Source organism: Spermophilus citellus (genome assembly GCF_964194105.1).
Source record: "Spermophilus citellus genome assembly, chromosome: 8".
Classification (NCBI taxonomy): Eukaryota; Metazoa; Chordata; class Mammalia; order Rodentia; family Sciuridae; genus Spermophilus; species Spermophilus citellus.
This window is the reverse complement of record NC_138189.1, coordinates 10,905,075-10,917,012: the sequence shown is the minus strand read 5'-3', so window position 1 is coordinate 10,917,012 and position 11,938 is coordinate 10,905,075. Positions and strand designations below refer to the sequence as shown.

Genomic DNA, 11,938 nt, shown 5'->3' with positions numbered 1-11,938 from the left:
GGTCGCGCATAGGCCGAGGGGCGTCGCGCTCCGGCGCCCAGGTGGCCTCCGGGCTCCACTGAAGTCGTGGTGCGGGGCTGCTGGGCCTCAAGGCCGGCGGGCACCTCCGAACGTCACCTCCTCGCTTCATACAGTGTTTTTAGAACGCGACACAACGGGGAGAAGGCTTAGTTTCTTCCTGCGACACACGAAGAGGACAAGAAAAGGGTGGGGAGGCGGGAGGTGGAAGCCACGAGCCTCCGCGCGCGGTCACGTGGGCCGCAGGGACCGCATGGCGGCGGCCCGCGCGTTCCCGCGCCCCCGCCGGCCGGGCGGCCCGGGCGCGCGCGCCGACGGGGCGGGCGCATGCGCAGGGGGGCGCGCCGCCTCTGCCCCGCGGCGAGGGTGTCTATGGAGAGGCGGCGGCCGCGGCTGCTGAGGCGGAGGCTCCAGCAGCGGCGATGGCTCCCTTCCCTGAAGAAGTGGACGTCTTCACCGCCCCGCACTGGCGGATGAAGCAGCTGGTGGGGCTCTACTGCGACAAGGTAACGGAGCGCGGGGCCTGCTGCTCGGGGCGGTGCGGCAGGCGGGGAGCAGCAGGCGGCGAACAGCAGGCGGGTCCCCCAGGCGGCCTGGCCTGCGCGGCGCCCGCAGCCCCCGGGGCCGCAGCCTCCTGCGCAGCTGTCAGCGCTGCGCGGCCCCCGCGCCCCTGTCCTCTCGGGAGTTGCCCTCAGCCCGGCCGCGGCCTCCGACATGCCCTCGGGGCGCGCGGCGCCGCCCTACCGGGCGGCGTCCTCCTGCCCGCGGGCCTGGCGCGCGGAAGGGAGGGCGCCGCCCGCCGCCAGCCCCTCGGAGAGCGGGGCCGCGAACTCCCGGGACCCCGGCCGGCCGGCGGGCGCGGTGGGCTGCCGGTCCGCGTGGGCAGGCCGTTACTGCAGTTTCCTCGCCCGCGATCCCCGCCCCCGGCCTGTTCGGGCTCCCCGCGTCTTTGCAGACACCCGTGCATCCTTGTGCAACTCGGGCTTGCTTCCTGGCTCGGCGGGCAGCGGCTCCCAGCTCCACCTGCATTTTCCCTCCTGGCTGTTCGCGGGTTGGATTTGGGAGGAAAAAACCCTGTTTAGGAGCTAGTGGACCTTCATTCTTCATTTATGGTTCTTGTTTTCCCCGCAACTTTTATTGCCCCGGATATTTACTCCATGTAGAATTTGTTACAAGACAGCTCTTCTCTGTTGGAATTCTTTGCGTTGGCTCAAAAAAAAGGGGTGGGGGGTTCGGGAAAAGTTGGTTTGACTGTGTGAACCTTTTCGGACTCTTAATTGGTGCAGCCAGCGTAAGCTGGAAAAGCACTTTTGTGGAGCTAACTCAGGTCCTTTCGCTAATGACTAAGTTAAAATTCTCACATTTGTCAATTTATGTTGGGGAAAGTCATATAGATAGCCTTAAAACTTGGGGCAGTCTTATTTCTTGTAGAAATGACCCAAATAAATAGAACTTAAACGTATTGCTTAAGGATAGAAATCAACTTTTATGAATTTTCAGAAATTACGTAGCATTAAGCAAACAGAGGTTGTTAGCCCAGAAAGGTGGCTGGAGGATGCCCAGAGTGTTCATTGCTAGGCCACACTCAAGACCAGCAGTTGAAAGAGGTAAGGTTGAGTTTCAGATCTCAGCACAAACATCCTCTCCTCCTCCCCCTTCATTTTGAAAATTAAAAAAATACCCAATTCAAGTGTTCAAACACTAGGACTGGCTAGGATAGTCATCAACAACTTGGTTGTCTATTAAAATCACCCAGAAAGATGTGAAAATCCTGATATTCAAACCACTGAAATTAAGATCTTTGAGAGTGGAACCATAAGTGTAATTTAAATCTCCAGGTTGAGTGCAGTGTGCAGACCAGGGTCAGAACTACTTATCTAGGAGACTCTTGAGGAATGGAGAAGTCTTTCAGTAGATGTGAATTTTTCAGTTGTCTGTTTCTGTCTTTCCTGTCTTTTCAGTTTTGTTCTAACAGTGTCCTTTAATTGCAGGAAAGAAAAATGGGGAGGTTTTCCACTTTCTCAGAAATCATAAAGGGAAGTTATGATTTTCTCTGCACAGTTTTCTCTCCAGTTTATATTAAAGGAGATAGTTAAGGGGTCACCTGCTATTGTGTGGAAAATTTTGTGCATGTATACATTTTTCTAGGAGACATTTACTTTTTTTTTTTTTTTCAAATTTCCAAATAATTGTGACCTTCCAATAATCACTATTCATTTATTTGCTGACAAGATTAACCAGCCTTAATTTTGTTTGTTTTGCCGTGCTGAGGCTCTGAGAGCCTCCTGAATGCTAAGGCAAGCACTGTATCACTGAACTACATCCTTAGTCCTAGCCTTATTTTAACAGTTTGAAGATGTTAGTCATCATTCTTGTGGGTCTTTTCCTGGTGATTGAGAACATTTGAGAAAATTTTGAAAATGAAGTTGCCTTTTCTAAAAAAGCAATATTTGAGTAAAATAAGATTCTTACTTGTTCCCTCTTGCATAACATGTTTAATAAAGCATTTTCAATTTTATATAGCATTAAGTCAAAATTTTCAGGAATTTGTCCCCGTTACTGTGAAAAAATTATCACTAATTCTAAATTGATTACATACAGTTAATAAGATTATTATATGTGTTTATTAAGATTTAAAAGTCCAGTTTTCTGCAGGGTGACCAAGGTAATTTAGAAAAGAAAAAAAAATGCATAGGAATTCGACATCATTTCTTTTTGATTCTGTTAACCAGTGGAAATCTCTCCTAGGATGTCCTTTCTGAGCAAGAGTGGGAAAATATGTATTTTGTGATGGTTAAATGGTCTTACAGAATTAAGAGTGTGTTGCTTTTTATTTGTCATTGCAAATGGTATTTTTACCATTACCATCCCTTGGTTGTGTAGAACAAGGATATCAAGTCCGTATAGCCTGCAATAAAACTATCCCAAATGAGAACGACATTTTTTTATGGTCAAACTAAAAAGCTATAAATTATATTTCACTATATTCTAAATTTTGACTCTGACTGTCCATGTGGTATCCATAAAGAAGTCAGTTTTTTTTTTTTTTTCAGCATTGAACTTTTTTAAAGTATGGTATATTTTAGAAGCAACCATTTGTTTACAAACATTAAATCAGTTATTTCTGTGCTTAGACTAATTTACTTAGAAAATTTCTTCTCAATTTATGGGTCATGTTAAATATTGCTATATAGTACCTAATTTAATATTTTGCTCATGAATTTTCTCTTTTATAGAGATTTTATGGAAAGGTTTTTCACCTTTGTCATCTTGACAGTGCTTTGGAGTAGATAAAGGCAGGGAGTACTTTGTTTTATATCTGGGGATTTGTAGGCCTAGATTAAATAGGCCGAGTTATGAAAGCAGTTAGTTATAGATCCAGATGGAAACCCAGGTCAGGATTAGGACTGTAGCTTAATTTTCTTCATGTGAAACCATAATGGTTACTGATGTTTTTGGTAGTAGTCTGCTGAGAGATGCTAATTCACTGATCCAGATTGGAAGGATTTTAGTAAAAATTTGCATTGATTGATATCCTTTCCCCATTTCACTCCAATTCCTGTCTTTTCTTGAATCCTCTAAACTTCATTAATTCTGTCAGTGAGTGTGGAATTTCTACTTGTCAGTCTTGCTTGTAGTAGCTTGTTGGTTATTGAGATGTGGTCACTATTCTTAAGGACTTCACAGTTTAATATGTATTAACAACTGTGCTAGGATGAAATCCAAGCTGGGAATCATGGGAACAAAGGAAGACTGTATAGTCAATTCTGTGGTAAAGTATCAGAAATGGTCTATTTGAATTGATTTCTGAGAACAAAATGGGTAGAATTTGTAAGGATGTGGTTAGTGCCAAGATTCCCAGACTTATATGTAAATCAGTTATAAAAATGGAAGTGGGGGGCTGGGGATGTGACTCTCCTGGCATGCGTGCGGCCTGAGTTCGATCCTCAGCACCATATACAAACAAAGATGTTGTGTCCACCGATAACTAAAAAATAAATACTAAAAAAATAAAAAAAATAAAAATGGAAGTAGTGGAGGCTTTAGGGAATGCCTGAGTTTTTCAGGTAAGTATATTAAAAATGCTCTGTACTTTAGTAGTGTATATAAAAGAAAATTTTATGATAAAAACTCTAAGGAAACTCAGAATAATGAATATATTATTTTTTTAATAGTATGAATATCTTTTTGACCAGTTTTTCTTAATTTTCTGCATATCCATAAAACAATTGACATTTGGGAAGGTTGGTTTAGTGGAGTGGATATTGAATTGAGAGCTGGGAGAGGAAGGAAGAGAGAATTTAATGAGTTCTTACTACATGCTGATGTCATTTCTCCTAATCCTCATAAGAACCCTGTAAGACAAGTATTATCCCTCAATTAAAAATGAGGAAACAGTCTTAGTGGTTAAAATAACTTATCCAACCTGTTCAGGTAGTAATTAGTAGAGCCTGAATTTTAATCTTAGAGTCTTTTCCTACTCTTCTGCATTATGCCACTGGTTCTGCTGCTTATTACTCTTTATGATTTTATGCAGAACAGTTAACCTGTGGATCATTATTTTTTCCATCAGTGAATACATTTGACCCGATAAAACTAAAGTTATTTTTCTTTTTCTCTTTATTTATTTATTTATTTATTTGTGGTGCTGGGGATTGAACCCAGGGCTTTGTGTATGTGAGGCAAGTACTTTACCGACTGATCTATATCCCCAGCCCCAGTTAATACTAAAGTTTTTATTGATCATAAAATATAAATTAAAGCATTGTTTGGCCATGTAGACAGAAAGTAAAAAACGTACTTGGGTAGTAATGTTTTGGTTTTCATTATATATTTTCATACCTATTTTCAAATTTACCGGCTTTAAGTGACACAACACTTGAATTGGTTTCAAGCAAGGTTGTTTTATATTTTATTTGTAGAGTGCCTGAGACAGTTATAAATTTAAAAATATGGAAGAGACCACATGACTGCTACTGTTGTTAATTGTATGTGTTCTGTCTCATATATATAAGGGTTGTATCACTGTAAGTCATTGTTTTTCATAGTATGTCCTGTGACCTACTAGTACATTGTAAGTTGATTTGAGGGTCAGAAACAGCATTAAACAAGGGGAAAAGTAAATATGAGTCCAGTCACAAGTTAGTGAAATATCATGTCCCCAAATCTGTTTGAACTGTTTGTGATATCTGTGTATCTGGATTGTACTGTATTATATGCTGAAGGTCACTGAAAACAGTGTTTGAAAAAAATATTTGTCTTGAGCAGTATTTCTCAAGTGAAGCACTATTGACATTCTGGACCAGACTGTGGGTGTGGGGGTTGTCCTCTGCATTGTAGGATGTTTTGGCTGCATTTCTGGCATTTATCCACTAGATGTCAGCATCATTTCTCCAATGGTGACAGACAAAACTATCTCTAGACCTTGCTCTTTATCATAATCCTGTGGGGCAAAACTACCCCTGTGGTGAGAACTTTTGCTTTAGAGTAAATATTCTTCTATTTGCTTCTTTGGATCTGAAAAGATAGCTTTATGATTGGGACAAGCATCATCTCTTGTGGAAAGAACATAGGTATTAAAGTCCTAGAGACCTGATCTCTTGTTTTGTTTACTGTATAGTTGTATAATTTGGGATAAATTATTTCTGTGAGTCTCAGTTCTTTATTCTATAAAATGGGGATTACAATACTTCCTTTCTAGTATTGTTTTAAGAAGTAATACTTAAAAACATGTGTTATAGTGCCTGTTAGAGGCCTCAGCATGTTCTAGAAATTATTAGTATTTAGGGTCGCCTTCCAACTCCCAATCAAGTCTATATGTATGAATACCTTTGTGGAGACAGAAATTTGAAAAAAAGTTTATATGAATAGATTTTTTTTTTTTTTAAAGAGAGAGTGAGAGAGGAGAGAGAGAGAGAGAGAGAGAATTTTTTTTAATATTTATTTTTTAGTTTTCGGCGGACACAACATCTTTATTAGTATGTGGTGCTGAGGATCGAACCCGGGCCGCACGCATGCCAGGCGAGCGCGCTACCGCTTGAGCCACATCCCCAGCCCTGAATAGATTTTTAAAGAGTTATATTATGTCTTCTGGTTATTATTTTAACTGCTATATCTGCTAATTTTCAGTAACAGGTTAAAAACATTTGCACTTTTCATGAGGAGAAAAACTGACGTGGGTAGTATTTTTAAAGACTTTTATTGTTATTTTTCCTTCTTGTCCTACTTATTCACAAATCTGCAAACGTGTCGAGGATTTAACACAAATGAAACTCATATATCTTCCATCTATTGTGTAAACTTTTTTTCCCTTCAAGAATGTGATTTTTTATCTGGTGATCATTTTTCCAGCTTTATTGAAGCATAATTAATTAATTAAAATTGTAGACATTCAAAGTATACAACTTAATGATTTTATATGAATATACATTGTATAATTACCAAAATTAAATTATCAACACATCTGTAACCACAAATAGTTACTCTGTGTGTGTGTGTGTGTGTGTGTAGGGGGGATGATGATACTTAAGATTTACTCTTTCAGCAGATTTCAAGTAAATGATACAGTATTATTCCTTTTTTTTTTTTTTAATGGTGCTGGGGATTGAACCCATGGCCTTGTGCATGTGAAGCAAGCACTCTACCAACTGAGCTATATACCCAGCCCCAGTATTATTCCTTAAAACTGAAAATTTGTGCTCTTTGACCAACATCTCTATCATTTTCTCCATCCCATGGTCCTTGGCAGTCACCATTCTATTTCTGTGGGTTCCATTTTTTTAAAAGTTCCACATATAAATGAAATCCTAAAGTATTTGTTTTTCTGTTTCTGGATTATTTCCCTTAGCATAATGTCTTCCAGGTTCATCCATGCTTTTGTAAATGCCAGGGTTTCCTTTTTTTAAACCTGCATTCTTTTTTTGATACTGGGGATTGAACCCAGGACCTTGTGCATGCTAGGCAAGCACTCTACCACCCAGCGTCCAGGCTGCAGGGTATGGCTAAATTGCTGTATGTGTGTGCATGTGTGCGTATATATGTATATGCCTATGTGTAATCACATTTTCTTTATTTGTTCATTTTTTGGCAGGCACTAATGTTGTGTATCTTTTTTTAAAATAGTTGTTGATAGACCTTTATTTTATTTATTCATAAGGGGCGCTAAGAATCGAACCCAGTGCCTCACACATGCCATGCAAGTGCACTTCCTCTGAGCCACAGCCCTAGCCCCTGTTTGTATATCTTGACAATTGTGAAAAACACACTAATGAACATGGGAGTGCAGATATCTCTTTTATATACTGATTTCATTTTCTTTGGACATATACCCAGAAGTGCTGGATCATATGGTGGTTCTATTTTTTTTTTTCCATCCTATTTTCCATAATTGTGGTACCAATTTTTTAAAGGACTTCTAATGATACTTTTATTTTCGACCAAATTCAGAAATAATAGCAGAAAAGCCCTATAGGGCTAGTTGATGTTATCCTCTGTCTCTTTGAATCTATTAGTATATTAATAACTGATAATTATAGTATATCTGTAAATCCATAATAATATATTATTAAAATATGAATAACATCAACACTATAGTAATATATTATGAAGTCATCCACAGGAACCTTGTCAGTTAGTTAATATAATTAACCCAATTTTTCAGATGAAGAAATTGAGGTGTACGGATATTTAGTGACTTGCTGGCAGAATCAGTTCACCATCATGCTCCAGAGTTAATTCTTTTAACCACTATGCTGAATTGAACCTATAATAAGAATCATTTTACATGCCCATTTGCTTCTCAGTTTGTAGCATTAAAAACTGGTTTTTACCTTATTCTATTTCAAGTCTAAGAGAATTTCCAATAGTCTAATGAGAAGTTTTGCAAAATTTTTTATCTTAACTCATGTGAGTGCATTTATTTTTTTGCCATTTAAAAATCAATTAATGCTCTGATTTATGTCATATTTCTACTATTAAAATTTTTGAAGGTATTTTCATTTATGTAAAATGACACAATAGTGATTACACCAGTTATCTACTAATGCATTTTGTTGTAATTTTGTGTGGCATTTCTTAGTATTCTTAAAATCTGCAGAGTGGATTTAACCAAATTTGCCTTGCATGTTGTTTTTTTATGGCTCAACAGCTAAAAGTTGCCTTTGAATTGTTAGTTGAAAAACCAAAGAAAATTATATGGAATTTCTAATTTTATTGTCCATTAATACAAAGTTTTATGGAAATATAGCCCATAATCATTTGCTTACATATTATCTGAGTATTTTTGTGCTATAGTAGCCTAGTTAAATTTTTGATACCAGAATATCTGCCCTAAAAAGGTAAAATATTTACTCTTTGCCCCTTGACAGAAAAAGTTGACAACCCCTGTTTATTATGTATTATGGTTAATTATTCATTGTATTATTTCCCTTCACTAGACTATAAATTCCATAAATTAAGAAATCTTCATTTTGTTCACTCATGTATCCCAAGTACCAGGAACAGTTGTTGGCTCATATAGCTGCTTAATAAATATTTAAATAGAGTAAGAAGTGCATGAATTTATAAAATGAATGTCTAATTTTCAAAATAATGATAACTCATACTTAAGTATCACACAGCCATTTGAAGTACAGGTATTTTGTTCCCATCTAACACCAAGAAGAAACTGACATTACAAGAAAAAGTAATTTATAAGGGTTATATAGCTAAATAAATGGTAGAACTGGAATCTGATCCTAGGTTCTCTAAAAATGACTTTTAATTTTGAGGCAGGATCTTACTAAGTTGCTGAGACTGGCTGAACTTTTGATTCTCCTTCCTCAGCCTCCCAAGCTATTGGGATTAGAGGTGACTTTTTTGGTGGGACTGGGTACTGGGGATTGAACTTATGGGCACTTGACCACTGAGCCACTTCCCCAGCCCCGTTTAATATTTTATTTAGAGACAGGGTCTCACTGAGTTGCATAGTCCCTCAGTCTCTGGAGCTGCTGGGATTATAGGCATGTGCCACCCACACCTGGCTACAGGTGACTCTTAATGCCTAGCCCATACTGCCTTTTATATAATATACTTAGTTAATTCTGTTATGTATAATGGAACAATTTTGCTTTAGGAGTTTGTGAGTTGACTTTTTTGATGCTCTGACTTAAGACCACAATTCCTGTCAAGAACAGATAATAAAACAGCTTAGATTGGTCCTCCATTTTAGGAATATTAGGTCAGATTTTAGAAAGCAAGTCTAGCAATTATTGGTCAGTAGCATTTCTCCTTTCATTTATCTATCTGTTGTATTGAACCTGATCAGGCTTCCCCTATGGCACTGTACCATGAAGCTACATCCCAGCCCTTTTTTCTTTTTTGTATTTTGAAACAGGGTCTTGCTAAATTGGGCTGCCTCCAATTTGTGATCCTCCTGTTTACACCTTCCAGTTGACTTGGATTAAAGGAGTGTGCCACAACATCTGGCAGATTTCCACATTGAAAATAAATTTTGAAATAGAATTGATACAGTGGAAGGTAGATTATTTAATATAGGTAATGGAGGGTTTGAGTGTTACTTTGAATTTTAACTTGAAGCAAGTTTCTTCATAATTCGCTTATTTTATTTATTTTTGCATTACAATTCTTAATACACCTTTATACCACAATTTATCATAACTCTGTATTTAAGGTATGTTGACACCAAATTCACATCTTCATACATGTATTTTGAATAACATAATTTGTATATTTTAAATATTAGAATTTAATTTGCTACTAAGTGTAAAAAGTTAGAATTATCTTAAATACACATTTTTTGTTGAATATTAGAATTAAAGAAACTTACGATGTGTGCATTTCTTCATATTTTTATTGATTTGTATTTTTCCTTCAAGTGGATTTACTTTACTCATATTCTGGTGAGCTAGGTTTCCACATTACACTATTATCATACCATACATTTTGAAAATAATATGTATTAAATGAGCAGATGATTTCTTAATTAGTTGTTAAGTATTTGAAACAGTTTTCTCTCTCTCTCTCTCTCTCTCTCTCTCTCTCTCTCTCTCTCTCTCTCTTTAAATCCCCAAAATTATCTACAGGTATTTTGTTCCCATTTAACACCAAGAAGAAACAGACATTAAAAGAAAAATTATCTAATAATGTTCTAATAGTTCAATGTTTTATTCTTGTTTAGATCAGTCTCATCTTGATATTAAAATTTAAAAAAACTACAATAAAATGTTTTGATTTTTAAATTGCAAAAGTTTAGTAGCATAAAGAACATTGAAAAAAATATTTACCACATTCTCCTAATGTAATTCTCTTAATATTTACCACATCTCTATAATGTATCTGCCTGTGTTTATTATAAAATAATGGAATTTTAAGTTTGGAAGGGCTTGAGTCAGATCCTTTTTAAAGAAACTAAGTGATTTGTGTGTGCATTATTTTTTTAATATCAAATCCTTAAGATTGCAAACCATTTGGGAGCTGGAGAGGAAAAAGGAAAAGAAAGGTGGTGTGTGGGGGGTTATCTCATGATAATCAGACCAGTAGAGGAAAGGGAGGAAAAGGGGAAACACTGGGGAATGATATTGGCTAATTATATTGTTATTTTGTGTGCATGTATGAATTTGTAATGATGAATCCCACTGTTGTATACAACTATAATGCACCCATAAAAAATGGGAAAAAAAAAGAATGCAAACCAACATCTTCCTGGCCTAGTATACTTTTTAATCTTACCATTATAACTTATTTATTTATGAATTTCCTTTATTTGTACTTTAATATAACCAAATGCAAGATAAATATCTTTATGTGAAAAGTAAATGGGAACACATTTGAATATTCTTTATTGGTACATTGTTACATATTTGTATGTATTTATTATGTCTTCTTTTTAACTTTTTATTTAGCTTTCTAAAACCAACTTTTCCAACAACAACGATTTCCGTGCTCTTCTGCAGTCTTTGTATGCTACTTTCAAGGAGTTCAAAATGCATGAACAGATTGAAAATGAATACATTATTGGTTTGCTTCAACAACGCAGCCAGACCATTTATAATGTACATTCTGACAATAAACTTTCTGAGATGCTTAGCCTCTTTGAAAAGGGACTGAAGAATGTTAAGGTGAGTTGCAAAAATAGGTATATAACTTAAAATTTATGCCATCTTTTGTTATGTCATTGGCAAAACCTGTTAGCAATTTGTAGTAAATGCTATGATGTTAAAGGAAAACTATAATCTGCCTTTTTAATCATTTGTTAAAGATGGCTATGAAGGCTTTTTCAGTAGGGATAACTGCAGTGGGGGCTTGCAGTAAGGAAGAGATCTGACTCAACTGCAGATACAAGAATAAGTTGGAGTTTATAGCCAGGAAGCAAGGTGGGGGTCAGTGGAGGGAAAATGATCAGGAGGATTCTTGCTATGTCAATTCTACAGGATTTTTACTGAAGGCAGGCCAGGGTGGTAGGAGACTGAGGCTAGAGGGATGAGGAATTTGATCAGATACTGAGGTGGTCAGATACCAAGGGTAGAAGAGTTTTGATAAACTGACTAAGCAGGATTTTTACTAACGGTGTACTAAGAGGGCCAAGGACAGAGTCCAAGGTCAGGTCTAATTGAGAAGAAGGCTCAGAAGAGCTTGGTTAAGTTTCATTAGAGTCTGTCAATTATGACTTTATTACTATTTAATAAAACATTTAAATGATGTCCCTTGCTTAGTTTTAAAGTTGTTTTCTTGAGTGAAATATTATCATAAAATTGTTATATTCTGTTAACATTTGCTAAATTCTTAAAGGAAAGCTATCAACCCAGGCACTGGTGACTCAGGGAAAATTGTTACTTAGAATGAATAAACATTTCAGCTTTATAAATTTCATTTATTTTAAAATTGAGTGCTGGGGATGTAGTTTAGGATAGTGTTTGGCTAG

The 11,938-nt window shown here is 37.4% G+C and overlaps 1 protein-coding gene across 1 annotated transcript in view; it reads left to right on the top strand.

Moving 5' to 3' along the window:
- The first annotated feature begins 323 nt into the window (after positions 1-323).
- Positions 324-11,938, top strand: part of FBXL5 (F-box and leucine rich repeat protein 5) — a 43,508-nt gene continuing 31,893 nt past the window's right edge. The window contains exons 1-2 of the mRNA XM_081303506.1: positions 324-524; positions 10,920-11,135. Coding sequence (XP_081159632.1) covers positions 441-524; positions 10,920-11,135 — 300 coding nt within the window. The 5' untranslated portion in view covers positions 324-440. The remainder of the gene's footprint in view (positions 525-10,919; positions 11,136-11,938) is intronic.